Source organism: Drosophila nasuta, chromosome 3, assembly GCF_023558535.2.
Source record: "Drosophila nasuta strain 15112-1781.00 chromosome 3, ASM2355853v1, whole genome shotgun sequence".
Taxonomy (NCBI): Eukaryota; Metazoa; Arthropoda; class Insecta; order Diptera; family Drosophilidae; genus Drosophila; species Drosophila nasuta.
The window spans coordinates 54,057,671-54,074,881 of NC_083457.1; the positions used below are offsets into that span (position 1 = coordinate 54,057,671).

Consider the following 17,211-nt stretch of genomic DNA (forward strand, 5'->3'; position numbering starts at 1 on the left):
CCTCCCCGGTCGCAAACTAATGATTCGCTTACAGAGAAGCTGTGCTTAACAATAAGATGCCACAAAGCCGCTCAGCCACATTACGCGGCGTATGCGTAACATTGTTTTGCTGTAATTAATGTCGATGCCAATAAGAAGCGAAGCAAAGCAAAACGAAACGGAACGAAACAAAACAAACGGAACAGACTTAATGCCAACTTGAGCGCTCGTAAAATCCTTTTGTTTTTCGCCATTATTTGCCATAGAAAAGCGTTACGACCGCGCGCATTAAGTGCGCGCGTTGTATCTGATGTGGGGCTGAGCTTTCACTTTGTGGGCGTGGCACATGACATTGAAAGCTGCGTAAAAACTATGCTAAGCCTGACAGCTCGACATAAAGACATAAAGCAGGGCCTCAACTGACAGCCTTCATTACGGCTGAATAATGCAATGTTACGTATACGCCTTGGTGTTGTTGCCTTGTTGTGTCGAAAACAAATGAAGCCCACAGCCAAAGGATTTGGGTCAGCCTGCATATGAGATGCGCCTTGTTGAGTGTTTGCACACATCACTACACACAGACAAACTCACACAGACACATTCGTAGTTGCTCGTTAATGCCCCTGGCCGAAGCGTTTAAATATGTATGTAAAAAACAATTCTAAAATGCATATCGTATATCGCATTGCGCATACGATGCGTATGTTTTGTATATTAATTCATGATATTTTCTTTTTTGTGTGCTCACTCTTTACATCTTTGCCACAGATTTATGATCGGACAATACATCACGGTGCATGGAGATGTAATTAGTCATGTTAACATAAGCCATGTCATGGTCGAGGATGGTGGAGAGTATTCCTGCATAGCCGAGAATCGTGCGGGTCGAGTGGAGCATGCGGCCCGCTTGAATATTTATGGTATGTGCCACATTCACCAACAAACACACACACACACATACACACGCATAGAGAGAGACATTTCTATGCGAGTGTCTGTAGCTACTTTACACATGCACTTAAACGTTTTTCAGAGCTCTCTCTCTTCTCAGTTTTTATATCTTTCTTTTTGGTTTTTTGTTTTGGTTTTTGTTTTTTTTTGACTATGCGATTTTTTGCCTACTTTTGCTCGATTTTGTTTTACATCGCGTTTGCCATGTTTGCCACTCGTACCTTCTCCACCACCCTTTGCGTCTGTCCTCGGCTATCGTTCCCTTTTCCTTTGCCTGCAGTTTGCTTTGCAGCTCTCAAAAGTGTTGTTCAAGGCTCACACAGAACGAGCTCCGCTCCCCGGAGGCGGGTGTGTGCTGAGCGCCTCTTCTACCTTGTTTTTGCAAGAAATCAAATATTTTTGTGTCGCCGGGCAAACAAAATGGCGTTGCCAGGCGCAGCGCAACCCACCATTGCAAGGCAGCAAAAATTAAAAAAGAAAACGCGCCGTGTTTGTACTCAAAGTTTGCACTGAAAGTTAACAAATAACCAGCAAAGCAGAACTGATATACTCTACTCGAAAAAGTTGGTATATAATATTATAAAAAGATTAAAATAGTTGATGTTGAAAATCTAGTTTCTGAAAAACGATATTGATCAAGCGAATGATTTTATTTTACTTTTAAGAAACTCAGTTACTCTTGATCAGGCGCATTATTTTACATTATTTTAGTTTAGGAAATGTTGACTTCATTTTTTCTTAAAAAGGCTTGACTTTAGTTCTCATACGAAATCAGGCACATTATTTACGTTTTGAAGAAATTTAAGATTTTGTTAGGACTTGGGAAAGTGGCCTCTAGATAGACACTAATTCTTCTCGTTAGCTTTCTTTGCTTATTGTGTAAGCAGAATACAAGAGTTAACTTACGAAATCTATGCTCTTTAAGCTATCAAGCGCATTGTTTTATTTTATTTATGAAAATTTTAATTTTTTCCGGAATTGATTGAGAGATTTTTCTAATACTCTTTCTCATAGTTTGCTTATTTATGTAACTCTACAGATAAGCGAAGTTTTTATTTGTATCCAGGAAAAAAGAAGTAACTTAAAAGCGCTGCTTAAGCTTAAATCAGGCAGGCCGCGTTTTTGTTTTTGCTTAAATCATTTGCATTGTCGCTGATTACGCGACTTGGTAATGACGATGATTACAAAAATGGTGCCCTCCCCAGACACACAAGCCGACAGACAATGCGACAGACACGACGATGAAGTCGGGGACGGGCAGCGACACCAAAGAGCACAGCAGACAGCAGAGCACAGCAAAGCATACAACACAGCACACGTATGACATGCTCAAAAATTATGCATATTCTGCAGGAATCCGCAACCAAGAGCAGCAGGCAGGCAACGACAACGACAACGAGAAGAACACGAGTAGTAAAGACTATGAGAGGAGTTGTTATATATTGCTGTTGTTGTCAACCGACATTTGCTGCATTATTTCCTTCCGCATTTCGCCAGGGGAGCAAGGCAAACGCAAAAGTGTTTTAGCGGCAGAGGTTGAGTGGCAACCAGCTGACTGCCAGCATATATGCATATTATATTGTGAGCTGTGGCTGACGCTGTTGGGCTTGCCAACCATTTTATTTTGTTGTTTTACTTGCTTTGTTTGCCTTACATTTTAGCTGCATTATTAAATGAGCAACGTGAGCTGGAGAATCAGTTAAGCATCTCACATTTACATTGGCCAAACTCTACTTCTCTTCTTCTCTGATGTCTTTACCAGGTCTGCCCTACATACGGCTGATACCAAAGGTGACCGCGGTCTCGGGTGAGACATTGAATCTGAAATGCCCCGTGGCCGGCTATCCCATCGAGGAGATACACTGGGAGCGTGGCGGACGCGAGCTGCCCGATGATATACGTCAGCGTGTGCAGCCGGACGGCTCGTTGACCATCAGTCCGGTGCAGAAGCATACGGATTCCGGTGTCTACACGTGCTGGGCCCGTAACAAACAGGGTCACAGTGCTCGGCGCAGTGGCGAGGTGACGGTCATAGGTTAGTATATATTTTTTGTTCGCAGTCCCAACTCTCGGCCATTTGGCCAGTTTGCTTCACAGCATTTGACGGCGTCAAGGAGACGACGACAACAAAAACAACAACAACAAGTGCAGCGACAACAAAATGAAGCCAAGTGAAAATTGCATTTTAATTATTAACAGCAAACTAAGTACATACTTTCGTACTCCTTGTATCGTATGGCGCTTCAAGTTTTTCATTTGCCTTTGCCGTCCTTTTGCTTTCGGTTTTTGCTTTCGTTGGTGCTTTTAATTTCGGGGTGTATGTGTGTGTGTGTGTCTGAGTGCTCGGCATTTGCTTTTCCTGTAATTAAATATGCGCAATAATCTAAGCTTAAAAGTTTTGTAAATTAAAAAAAAATGCGAGCGCAAGTGTTTGCAGGAATTTCTCGGGCTCGACTCAGCGAAAAAACCGAAAGCGCGACCCTTTTATATTACATCTTTTTTTTTTGCCTTCTTATACTTATATATATGTATTTCACTCATTTTACTTAATGAATTCGCGTGTTAATGAAGCGCGACGTTGATTAAATTTTCATAATTTGTTACCCTTTTTTTGCCGAGATTTTTCTGCGGATACCGCAATCGTTGCGCCAAAAAGTATGCTACGATTTTTTTTTATTGTGTTCACGAAGGGCTTTTTTTTGCTCGTAAGCGTTTTTGTTACTCATGTATTCGTTGACAACACCCACTTTGCAGTGCCGCCGCGTCTGAGTCCCTTTCAAACATCGATACTACAACTGAACATGGGCGATCGCGCCTCCCTCACCTGTTCGGTGGTCAAAGGCGACCTCCCGCTGACCATTAACTGGCGCAAAGACAGCCGACCCATCGATCCCACACAACACATGTCGGTGAAGCAGGTGGATCAGTATAATAGCATTCTGGTCATTGACAATCTGGGCAGCGATCACACCGGCAACTATTCGTGTGTGGTGCGAAACTCGGCGGCGGAGGTGGAGAATTCGCAGGCGCTTTTGGTCAATGGTAAAGAAACAAGTCGCGATACCTAACTAGACACATTTGACATACACAACATAGCATACTCAATATATTACAGTAATCGTATTTAGTTACCAGTAGTTGCGTTTTGTTTCGTATGCACTTTGTTCAATGTAATCAAAAACCAAAAAAAAAACACAACAAAGAAAACACGCGACATGAACGAGAAATGGAATTTGATCTGTCTTGTTGTATTATACCAAAACAATGCAATAATAATAATCCTTGTATACCTTATGTACATTATGTTATCAAAACGGCATTTAGTTACCTTTCTGACTCACTCACCATTTAACTTTTGGAATGTTTGTACTATTAAGTAAACTATTTGTACTATTTTTCGTAGAGTTTAACAAAAATCCTTTAACAAAACTGCGAAGGTTTAGTTGTACATACAATATCATAATTCAAATTTGAAAACAAAGGAAACAGCAAACAGCAAACAGCAGCTCAGCGTGGGAAAATGGTTCAACGAGGAGATCAAAGGAAAATTCTGGTCAATTCAATTGCAGTGCCTAACCAAAAACTTTGGATGCTTTCTTCCTATTTGCAGTACCGCCGATCATAGAACCGTTCGCCTTCCAGGATGGCCTGGCCGAGGGTATGCGAACGCGCACCGTTTGCGGTGTCTCGCGCGGTGATGCGCCACTGAAGCTCATCTGGCTCAAGGATGGCGAACCTCTGCCCGAGCTGCTGGGTGCCAATGTCACCATGCTCGATCAGTATAGCTCGCTGCTGAGCATTCCCTCGCTATCGGCCACGCATTCTGGCGAATACACGTGCGTGGCCAAGAACCCGGCAGCCGAGATCAAGTATACCGCTCTGTTGCAGGTCAAAGGTAGCGTACCAGGTTACAAATACACAGCAATCGAAATCAATAATGACATCAATTCACTTTTACACTTAATCACATACATAGAACACGTAACTGATTAACTTAACTCTTTCACGATTGCCACCTCAAAACAACAAATCAAATACAACTAATTTTTTGCTTTCTCGCTGATTGTACTTGTATTGAAGATAAAAAAGCGCTTCTTAATGGTTTTCAGTTTTTCAAGTTTTTACTTTATGTATCTCTTAATAAACTCAACTCTCTTTTGATGCTTGTAATCTGTTTTACAAGTCCCCTGCCCCCCTCTCTTGGGTCGTAACTGAACGTTGCGCAACTCTTTGCTTAGCAAAAATGGTGCTTTGATTTTGACGCTTTCTCACAAACCAAACCAAACAAATATAAACCAAACTAAAAACAAAACCATAAATAAACAAAAAAAAAACAAATGAAATTAGGAAATACGAAAAACGAAAAACGAAAATTGCCCTGCTTTAAACACCTGAAATGAAATTATTTATCTATACCCTTAAGTCGCTTTGGCACGCTGTGGGTTTTTTTGACAACAGTTTCACCACCAGGTAACCTTAATAACCGCACTGCTTTTTAAACGCTTCAAATATATATCGCTAAATTATACACACATATTACCTAAGTATTAGTGATAAGTTATTTACTGATAAGTTGCCTATATAATTTAAGCTGCTTTTTAAATAGAACGATACGAAACTGTGTTGCTGTGCGTTTTCCCAAGTGAAATTAATTTCAAGTGTCTTCAATTCACACTGTTTATTCAGTCGTGAATTTTGCAGTCACTTTTTGCTTATTAAATAAATTGATTAAGAACATTCACGCTCAAGTGAAGAGCGAAAACTAAAACTAAATGCTTGCTTTCAATTTGGACTGCGCACAGAATAACCAATTAGCTGTAATTTTAATTTATACAATTGCTGAAACATAAATAAGGAAACATAAGCTGGCTTAAGATTAATTTGCTTACTCGCTTACTCCCATTTTATTTGCTATCTCAATTGCTGTTCATAGAATATAATGCAAATACATATATCTATATACATATTGTTTTTCCTTTTTGTTTTTGCCAATTTTTGACTTGCAGCTTCAAAGTTTAGCGCACAACGGCTGCTGTTTGCCCGCCTCCCCCTCAGCTAAAAGAAAACTAACTGAATGGCTAAACCCTAGCTATAAATGTGCTGTGCTTAATTAACACAAATGATAATAATAACAATAATAATAACATAAAATGACATAAATAAATAAGAAAATGCAGACATAATAATCCACACAGAAGATGCGCTGCATATGCTTCAATTTGGTTTTGGGTTCTAATTGCTTACACTCTGCCAATGTGTGTGTGTGTGTGTGAGTGCGAGTGTGTGTGTTGCTATTTTTCTACACTTGTGTGAGTGGCATTTTTGTGGAGCTGAGAATGTGCATAAACATATTTTTTGCAGAGCCAAAACGAGAAATGAAATACCGAAATTACTAACAACAACAATAAATATAAAGCTTCGCAGTATTTGCTAATGTACTCGTAGTTGAGAATGATTGTAGCACATACTTGAGCACGTTGTGGCATGTTGTGGCAGCAAAGCAGCAAAGTATGCTTGCTACACCATTTTCTAGTTCCCATTTGCTTTGGCTTTTGCATCGTTTTTTCGCATGCTGCATTTGCAACTGTACATAAATTGCTTCCTCCTCCTTTTTTGCTGTCATCTGCATGCGCGTTAATGCTTGTTAAATATATTTTATAATTTCGTTTACTTATGATTTGCTTTGCTCTTGCTTTCTTTTGCTTTTGCTTTCGAAGCGCATTTGTTTTACGAAATTGTTTTCACTGCAATTTCGCCAAATTAAACTAAGTATAATACGAAGAGAATACATTTTTCATTTTTGGTATATCTTTCGGCGAAACGCAAAGTGAGAACAGATTCGGGAACATGGCGTATACGCAATTTGGTTTGTCACATTTTTGTTAATGCCCAATTACCCAGGCTGCTGTTGTGTGCAAAGATTTTTTTCCAACTAGTCGCTATTAACCAACAACGCGCTGTCGTATACCCAGAAACCCGCTTTATATGCAACATATACGAGAACCAATCCATATATTTAAAAAAAAAAATCATTAAACCGCAAATGCTTTTTAATTAATGCTGCTGTATTCATAGATGCAGCTGTTCATTTCAATTCTTATATGCATATCATCAGTTCGACATTTTTTTGTGTTCGCTTTTTAATTGTTCAAATTAATTATTGCCTGACAAACAAAAGGCTGGAAATTAAACGCAATGCCTAAATAAACAATTATTGGCCTCATAAATTATGATAGCAAAACGCCTTCTGCTGTGCAGTGGGGCGATTCGGATTGCAAAACTAATTATTAAATGCCTCTTTGGGGGGCTTTGTTCTTTTAACATTTTCATGTGTTTGTTAATTTCCAACTGCGTGCTTAACCATTAAACTCATATAATCGTGCATATAAAATATTTATGTATATTTTATGTTGCGCATTTTTTTTGTTCTGTTTCTGTTTTGTTTTTCATTTTAAATGCAAATATTTTCCAATAACGCTTTCGGCATGCTTTTGTTATATTAATTTATGCGCCAAGCGAGAAGCAATCTTTTTTGTAAATTTGTTGTACAACAAAACAGCAAAACAGCGAGGCGCAGAGCGTGGGGCAAATATCAATAATAATAACTAATTTAAATATGACTATAAAAATCCTTGCACAACAACAAAAATCACAACTAATGAATTAATCTAATGGATTTCCTCAAACCACAAAAAAGCCTAAAAATCCATTATAAAAGCATCAAATTACAATTTTTGTTTGATTTTGACTAAGTTGCATAAGAAGTTTTTGTTAATATTTCTTTAAGCAAAACGGAAAAAAAAAACCAAATACCAATGAATTTTTAAGCAAAATATGAAATACATAATTGTAAATTAGTTGAAAGTTTCTCTATATGCTATTAACCTTTCTACTACCTTTATTCTCGAAATCATTTGACTAGACACCAAAATATATATTTTGCCGTTTTTACTTTGCCAGAATTTTTCACTTTTCAACTCTCTCTCTCGCTCTACTCTGTATCTCTCTCTCTCTCTACTCAACATCATGAGTTTTCTGTATGTCTTAGAGGTTTATCATTTACATCATTTTTGTCCAATAGTTTACTGTCGCTCTAACCGAGTCTGTGTTTACATTGACTTACTTTGAAATATTACGTATACGTTCAATAGTGCCACCACGTTGGATTGTGGAGCCCGTCGATGCGAATGTGGAGCGCAATCGTCACATAATGCTGCACTGCCAGGCTCAGGGCGTGCCCACGCCCAGCATAGTGTGGAAGAAGGCAACGGGTAAGATTTGCGAGTCGAGGATAATTGTTTGCACAGCATTTATTTGGTGCGCTCAACAGGCAGCAAATCTGGCGAATACGAGGAGGTGCGAGAGCGTCCTTTCACCAAGCTGCTGGGCAATGGCTCGATGCTGCTGCAACACGTGAAGGAGGATCGCGAGGGCTTCTATCTGTGTCAGGCCAACAATGGCATTGGCACGGGCATCGGAAAGGTCATACAGCTGAAAGTGAACTGTGAGTATTCCTGTTGCGATGCTGTCAAATGGATTGAAACGTGGCAATTTGCTTAATTGCAATGCCTGACGCTGATGGCTGATGATGTCGACGCCTCATGGGAGGGCGATAATTAAAATGCAAGAAATTATTGTAATGCGCAAAATGTTGTTTGCAGCCTCGCCATACTTCTCATCCACTTCACGCTCGGTCACAGTCAAGAAGGGCGACACAGCGCTGCTGCAGTGCGCCGTCAGCGGCGACAAGCCGATTAACATTGTGTGGATGCGTTCGGGCAAAAACACATTGAATCCATCAACCAATTACAAGTGAGTGCAGCGAATCGTTCCGTCAAAGAGCAGTGACAATTATTGGTATGTTCCCTCTAGAATATCTGTGAAGCAGGACGCAACTCCCGACGGCGTTTCAGCCGAGCTGCAAATACGCACCGTGGATGCCACCGACAGTGGTCCGTACTTCTGTCGTGCCACCAATCTCTATGGCAACGATCAGCAGCTGGTGCAGTTGCAAGTACAGGAGCCGCCACAACCTCCAAGTGTGCTCGAGGCAGCCATGATCAGCAGTCGCTCTGTGAATCTCAAGTGGCAACCCAAAGCGCTGAGCTCAGGCGATGTCTCCAAATACATTGTGGAGTATCGCGAGGCAGAAGGTGAGCACATTTTAAGCACTTAAATTACGAAATTCATTACAAATTGTTAACTCTCTTTTTAGCCACGCTCTTCATCGATCAGTGGCAGCACATTGAGGTCAAGGATCCGCCTAGTTATAATGCGCTCATTGAGAACCTCAAGCCTGCTACTCGCTATGCCTTTCGAGTGATTGCCGAGGGTAATGCTGGACGCAGTGCGCCTAGCCAGGAGCTGATAGTGCGCACCGAGCCACAGCGTCCAGCTGGACCACCGCTAAGTCTCTCAGCACGTCCGCTTTCCTCGACTGAGTTGCTCATCAGTTGGGTGGCGCCTTTACCCGAGCTGCGCCATGGCGACATCCAAGGCTACAATGTGGGCTACAGACTGGCAAGCTCTGGCAACACGGCGTACAACTACACCTCCGTTTCGGGTGATGGAGAGGGCGGCAATGGCGAGTTGTTGCTGAGCGGACTGTCGAAATTCGCACGCTACAGTATCGTGGTGCAGGCCTTCAACCAAGTGGGTCCCGGACCGCTCTCAGAGCCAACAGCAGCACAAACCATGGAGGATGGTTAGTAGACAGTCTTTTCTCCTTATACAATCCTTGAACTCTTCTTTCCTTGCAGTTCCAAGTCGCTCGCCGGAGGATGTGCGTTGTGCTGCGTTGACTTCGCAGTCGCTGCAGGTTTCGTGGCAGCCACCTCCAATTTACCACACCAATGGTTTGCTGCAGGGCTACAAGTTGATCTTTGAGCCCATCATCGATGACATTGTGCCCAACAAAGACGAGGTTGAGTCCCGCAAGACCACAGCTTTGACCACAGTGCTCACAGGACTGCGCAAGTACACCAACTACAGCATCCAAGTACTCGCTCACACTCGCATGGGAGATGGCGTGCTGTCTAAGCCTCTTTACTGCCACACCGAGGAGGATGTGCCCGAGGCACCGTCGGACATCAAAGTGGTGGTTAGCTCTCCCCAATCGCTCTATGTCTCCTGGCTGCCACCCACAGAGCCGAATGGCGTCATCACCAAGTACAGTCTATACACGAGAGTGGTGAATGGCCGGGAGGAGCTGAACAATGAGAAACGCAGTCTGCCCTCGCAGCAGGCGTATTACGAGGCCAAGAATCTGCATCCCCACATGGAGTATCAGTTCTGGGTGACGGCCTCGACCCGTGTGGGCGAGGGCAAGAGTTCGAGGGTTGCTTCGCAGATAACCACGAATCGCGTGCCTGCCAGAATCATTTCATTCGGCGGTGCTGTGGTGCGTCCTTGGCGCTCAACTGTCACGCTGCCCTGCACAGCGGTGGGCAAACCCAAACGCGAGTGGTTCAAGGCGGATGTGGCTCTGCGCCAAGGCGGATTGCACAACTCTCAGCTGCTGGATACTGGCGACTTGATCATCTCCAGCTTGCAACTAGCAGACAGTGGGAATTACAGTTGCCAGGTGGACAACGGCATTGGCACCGATCGCCTCACTCACATGCTGCTCGTCCAGGTGCCGCCTTCGGCTCCCGTTTTGTATGTGACCAGCGCCACCTCGAGCAGCATTCTGATGCACTGGAAGTGCGGCTTCACTGGCAATGCACCCATCACGGGTTACACGCTCTTCTATCGTCGTGCCACGGGCAACACGGATGAGATGCAGTTGTCCCGACATGCTTCTAGTCACGAACTGAAAGGTTTGGTCTGTGGCAGCACTTACCAGATCCATTTGAATGCCCACAATAAGGTGGGCAGCTCACCTGCCAGCATTATGCTGCATGTGCGCACTCAGGGTCAGGCTCCAGGATTGCCTGCAACGAGTAGCTTACTGGCTCCGAATTCCACTTCGGTGCTGATTCGACTTCACACCTGGCCGGACAATGGCTGTCCTCTCATGTACTTTGTGCTGCAGTATCGCGCAGTGACCGACGATCCCGACAAGGAGTGGATACTGGGTGAGTAGGAGTTTAAATTGGTGAATAGTAAAAAATAAATGCTTATGAATTCAAAAAGAACAATTCAGAATTAAGATGATGAAACATTTAAAAAGAAAACAGCGAAAAATATAGCATTTAGGCTCTTCAAGCTCGATAAAGAAGAAAAGGGTGTATTAAGTTAACTTGAATTGAAGAGTGCGTAACAGGCACAGGACATTTTCAAATCTGTAAATTAAGTAAATGAAAGACAATAATATAATATAATGTTCTTATATATCATATTATTAAAGTTCATTGGTTGGAAATAAATTCGAGCAGACAAGATTATAATAGTTAGACTATTCAAAATAGAAGCGTCCATTACAGTCAAAGCTTGAACGTTGCATTCATACCTATGTTGAAATTTTTTCTGTTTTGCTTTGAGATTTTAGAAGCTGGTTTAATTATAATATATTGAAAGAAGAGCAAAACATATGAATCACAGACAGTTTCGTCTAAAGGTTTGTGTTTCGTCTGTGTTCGTTGAATGCTAATAAGATCAGCATCTTAATCTTAACTTATTATTAGACTGAAATTTTTATTTTAAGCCTATCTACTCAAAATTCAAATACCTAATGAGTTAAGTTCTTATATACAAAACATTCATTTATGAATGTTATTTTATTGATCGTAACAAATGTATTTATTACGAACTATTTGCAACTCCCCATTGCAGTTTCTAATGCCTTGAAACCTCAAAGACGCGTTGTAATTTCGAATCTGCAATCTTCAACGCTTTATCAGCTACGTATGGAGGCACATAATGTGGCGGGAGTGTCGCCAGCAGAGTTTAGCTTTGTGACGCTGACCAAGGATGGAGATCCGCCACCACCGGAGATTGTGCAGCGTGGTCAGCGCGGTCCAAGCGTGTTCTATGGCAACATCAATCTGCTGATACCGACTATAGCAGCTGTCTCTGGGATGATATGCACCATAGCCTTGGTCATAATTTGCTATCGTCACAGTAAGTCATCGAAACTCGACATCAGATTGCAGACTAATTGCTGACTAATTGCTTGTTTGCTTACTTTCGAACAGAACAAAGCAATCACATACAAAAGGAATCACTTGAGAACCGGGCCAACTCAGAGGCAGCGCAGCGTGAACGCTACTATGCCACCATCCACAAGGTTTCCATGCAGAACAATGACAAAATTCCGGGTAAGCTGTCGAAAAATGCGAGCACTCGATCAGCTCAGCTCAAGTTAACGCTTCCGACTCTGTTTTGTCCTCCTTAGAAACCTCTGAGGACATTTCGCCATATGCCACCTTCCAATTGTCGGAGGCGGGCAACTTGTCGCAACCTCATCACGGCGGTCCGGCCAACACGCTGCTGCACTCGTTCATGTACCATGAGAGGGCTCTGGCCGAGGGCTGCTCGTCGCCACCACCAGCTGCGGTATTAAAACAACCAACAACAACAACAACAACCACCACCACCACCCATCATTACCACCACCATAACCAACGTCCACAAAAGACAATTCATAATTATTATCAGACCTCACCGTTTCATAATATCGTGCGTTTGTTTATTCATTTCTTTGATTTAGCTCTCTCTCTCTCTTTCTACTACAACCTCGACCCTCTCTTTCTCTTGCTCTTGCTCAAGGGAAGGGGGGACGTACTATACTCGTATATGTCCTACAATTAGTGTGTACTACATAAAATACTTACGTATTTAGAGACTCTTGTACTACGTGCTTTTTATGTTGTTTCTCTGCTCGTCTCTTACTTTCCACCTCTCTACCGCTCCCCCTTCCTCCTCAACCCCAACTAATTTCACTTATGTGCAATGCCATTATATGAGTATATCGTGAGCATTGAGCGAAGCGCTCTGCCTCGTGTCACACGTCAAACTTATGAGTTTTGTTCCTCCGTTTCATTTGAAAGCGTTTGCCATCCCAAAGCGCTTTTGTAGTCGCTAGTCGCATTATTTGTTTCGACTACATCCAATGCCAACTAATGTTCTCTGATCTGTTCTTCGCCTAGTCCAAGAATCGACGTCGCCACTCACGCAAAACCGAGCCGGAGAGCGAGGAGTCCGAGTCGGATCAGGATCAACTGACTTCCAGCCGGACCGAGTCTTCCAATCAGCACGAGGGCAAAATCAAGCACAGTAAGTCACAACCCGTAGAAAGCTTTCCCCTTAATGTGATGAGAGTATTCGGCGCTTAAGGAGGTCAATCATGAAAAAGACAAAAGAGCACAACAATGATTGAATGCTAATGTCAACTATACAGAAATGAAATAGATAGATCCACTATAATAAAGTGTCCAGTAAAATAATTGTAAGATCCGCACTTGAATGAGAATTAGTTGACAAATGATTTCTTATCTCTCTTGATAAATGCAAATATTCACGAGTGCCAATTGATTAATTGATAAATAAAAGTTGCTTTTAAACAAGTAAGAAAGCTTCAGTCGAGAGTGTTTGACTATGAGATACCCCTTCCTATTTTCAATTAAAGTAAAACGATGCGGTATCTTATAAAGATATACCAAATTCATATACCAAAAATACAAAAATATACTATATTTTTTGTACACTGCTATTCTCCTAAATTTTTAATATACCACTGAGAACAAAATATGCCAGAAGCAAAAGCAACAAAAACCCAACATCAGCAGCTCGTAATTCCTATATAAAATTGTTTCTTTTGTCTGATCGCAATCAGGAATCGTCAAGACTTTTAGGTTGTAGGGTATAATATAAGGCAGGCTGATGATTGTTTGACTCACAATTGGCTGATGATTCATTTGTATACTTTAAATGATTGGCTTTAATGTTGATTAATAGTAATTATGAAAGAATGAATTTAACTGGAATGGAGGGCATTGATATCGCGTCTAGTGATTGACCTTCTTACTGCGATCCTTCAAAAAAAAGAGTTTTGTAGATGTTTCCCCGCAATCGTTCGTAGTGCTCTCGGGCTATCAAATGGAGTAATCTGGTCGCTCTTTCTCTCTCTTTTTGCGCCATTTTTGTATATTGCAGACTCCGACTCTAGGCTAATACAGCATTTTCCAAATCACAACATATCAATAACATATCTGTAGTAGATCAACGCCTTACTTAAGCACAATTTGTAGTAAAATGCACTAAAATTAATGAACTTAAATAAAAGTAACCAAAGTACCAAAGATTCGACCAGCATCAAAAGAGCGTAAACCGAACTGACTAAGAGAAATCAAAATATATATTGAATTTGTTATATCAATGTTAAGTAGTTAAAGCCTAAGTTAGTCATATAAGTTTGTGTGTGTGTGTGTTTTTTGATCCCCATTCCACATTGTCAATTCTCTATTTGCCCGTATTTTCTTTCTTTCTTTCTCTCCAACAACAACAACTAAAAAAAAAAAACAAACCCAAAATGAAATATTTTGTATATGCGACGATATGCAGGCATCATCTACCATGGAGCACAATCAAGCACATCCTCCGATCTGTCACCAATGTCCGAACAAAAATCATTGCCACGACGCGGTCGCTCCAGGTATCATCATCAGCAATATCAGTTTTCCACCAATACAACACCGCGTCATCACAATAGCAACAAAAGCAACAACAACATTACAACAAACACAAATACAAATACCACATCGAGTACAGCTAACTCGAGCAAAATTCTATCGCCACGCAATGGCAACGGCGTTGGCGTTGGCACTGGCAATCTGAAATCGATCTCGAGCACATTCAAATCACAAGACTCCATACAATGCCACATACCCACATTGGTTAAATCGCCATCGATCAGCACACAACAACAGAAACAGTTTCACAAACAACAGCAACAGTTGAACAGTAGTAATAAATCTGGCCAGAGCCAGAACCTTAACCAGAACCCCAACCAGACCCATAGCAACAGCAGTAGTTTGAAGCAACAGCAGCCACTGTTGATCCAGCCAAAGCTGCATCAGCTCGAGCCGATGGCGATGGCGACCAATGGCCAGGAGCTGATGGGCTTGGATGGAGGCGTTAGTACCCTAGCATCTGTTGTGCCCGTCACTTGCATGCCACCCTCATCACAGTTTCGACCCATTCCACACAAGCATGACACCACAGCCAATCTTCACAATCACAACCACAATCATCAGCATTCGGGTGTCGGTGTCTCTGGCACCGCTCTCTTGAACCCCTCGACGGCTCTGCTCTCCTCCAAGTTCTTTACGGCACCAACTTTGCCGCTGCCCAAATAGGATACGGCCAATGGGGGGGGAAGTGAATACGGTATTGAGGGCGAGGCAATTGCTGCTGACATCAGCTTTGGCTATAATAGCGGCGAGATATCGTGCACCTATATGGATCCCATAGATCAGACATGAGACTTGGCCTACGGTGAGGTGTGTGGTCCAGAGGGTGCCCATTGAACCACCCCGCCACTCCACCACCTCATCACCACAACAACAACAACTACAACTACAACAAATATTAAACAAGAACACAACAAACACCACTAAGTCTCTGTTACTCTCAAATGCTTGAGTGTGGTTGCTAGCTAGACAAACCAAAGTAAAACTGAAAAACAACTCCAACTCTGGATACTCTTCCTCTCCCAAATAAACGCATGCAGAGCTGGCATCCTGCGCACGCTGCATCCGCTGCAGCTGCAGGCCGAGTGCTCCGCTGGTGCCGCCTTCCACCACGGCGAACGCGATGCCGAGCACATAGAGCTGGCCGAGGTTGAGTGCGATGTGGACACAATCAAAAAGCTGAAGCTGGGACAGCGTTCGTCGCTCTGGTCGCGTCCCAACTCGACCACATCTCAGTTGCAGCAGGAGCATCAACAGCAGCAGCAGCAGCAACAACAGCAGCAGCAGCAACAGCAGCAACGTCAACAGCAGCAACCACCGCATAAGCGAGCACATTCAAAGTCACCGCAACCGCAACAGCAGCAGCCATTGCAACAACAACGCCCACAACAACATTCCCCAGCTCCAGGCCAGAAATTGCTTAGCGAGAAATCGGATTATTCGATATCAGTGTGAGACATTGGTAAGATCTGATCGAGTCAAGATCAGCACTTGGGATGAGGTCAGGTCAACAAACATCAAATTTAGAGTTGGGCAGGAAAAGTGAAGTGTGAAGTGAATCCCAACCAAGCAAGAACAGATAAAGCTGAGCCGTTCTATAGTAGTTATTGCAGTACCTTGATTTATGTAATGCCAACACTTGAACTATTATATTACCGTTAACCGTTATCCGTTGCCCGTTGCCCGTTATCCGTTGCCCGTTATCCGTTATCCACACCGTTATCCGCCTTCACCACAGCTTGACAAAACTCCCCATCAACACACTAAGAACAACTTTCGGACAATCAATATCAAAATTATTTGCACAACCATCCAAAAATCAAAAAAAAAAAACAAAACTTGAAAATGCAACACTTTCCATTTAACAACTCTCCATTCCCAGTCAAAGTCAAAGTATATAATGAAATAACATAAAATCCAAATACTAATCTAAAGCTCATATAACCGTATATACATACCTTTATACCACATATACTAAAAATATATTAAATATAGGTACATATATATATAGTAAATACGATTTGTGCATGTTATACGGCATGCAATCCAGAACCCAGGTCAGTTATCGAACTTCCAAGATGTTGTATATACATTATACGTATGCATATGCATATAACATATACTTACAATACTAATATCCACTCGTGTGTACTAATCTAGCTAAGTAAGTACTTATGACTAATGTAACTCGAACTAACTCTCGACAACTATTTGAATACTAATCGTGTATTAATCGACGTACATATTTAATCCCCGAACTGTATGTAGACAGAGGTTGTAAGTACTACTAAACTATACTATATATTATATATATATATATCTCCTTTGGTTTATATCTCAATATCTGATATACTGATATTTGAGTCGATTTCTGCATTTTCCAATTTTGTAAAACGAGGAATTTAACTCAAGACATATGCTGTGTACAAATTTATATATATATTTATGTATGTCTAAAAATATAAAAGGTAGATTGGCTCTCATGTACATATTCAAACACTATACACAAATAATGATATATCCAAATATACACTCAGAACATGATAAACCTTTAGCTGTTATTCTGTACATAGATCCCAGTAAGATATCCATTATGAAACAAAACCAAATGACTGACAACATTGATGAAAATACCAATAAAATGATAAAC

At 41.8% G+C, this 17,211-nt stretch overlaps 1 protein-coding gene across 9 annotated transcripts in view; it reads left to right on the forward strand.

Moving 5' to 3' along the window:
* LOC132789230 (cell adhesion molecule Dscam2) overlaps positions 1-16,096 on the forward strand; it is a 30,876-nt gene extending 14,780 nt beyond the window's left edge. Inside the window, exons 8-22 of one of the 9 annotated variants that reach the window (XM_060797099.1) lie at positions 748-899; positions 2,693-2,965; positions 3,685-3,972; positions 8,082-8,201; positions 8,261-8,434; positions 8,592-8,742; positions 8,803-9,083; positions 9,146-9,634; positions 9,690-11,006; positions 11,704-11,991; positions 12,066-12,188; positions 12,266-12,549; positions 13,020-13,146; positions 14,434-14,524; positions 15,602-16,096. In XM_060797099.1, the coding sequence (XP_060653082.1) occupies positions 748-899; positions 2,693-2,965; positions 3,685-3,972; positions 8,082-8,201; positions 8,261-8,434; positions 8,592-8,742; positions 8,803-9,083; positions 9,146-9,634; positions 9,690-11,006; positions 11,704-11,991; positions 12,066-12,188; positions 12,266-12,549; positions 13,020-13,146; positions 14,434-14,524; positions 15,602-16,016 (4,573 nt within the window). In that variant the 3' untranslated portion in view covers positions 16,017-16,096. The other 8 variants (XM_060797100.1, XM_060797105.1, XM_060797098.1 and 5 more) reach the window with 8 other exon arrangements.
* The last annotated feature ends 1,115 nt before the right edge of the window (positions 16,097-17,211 follow it).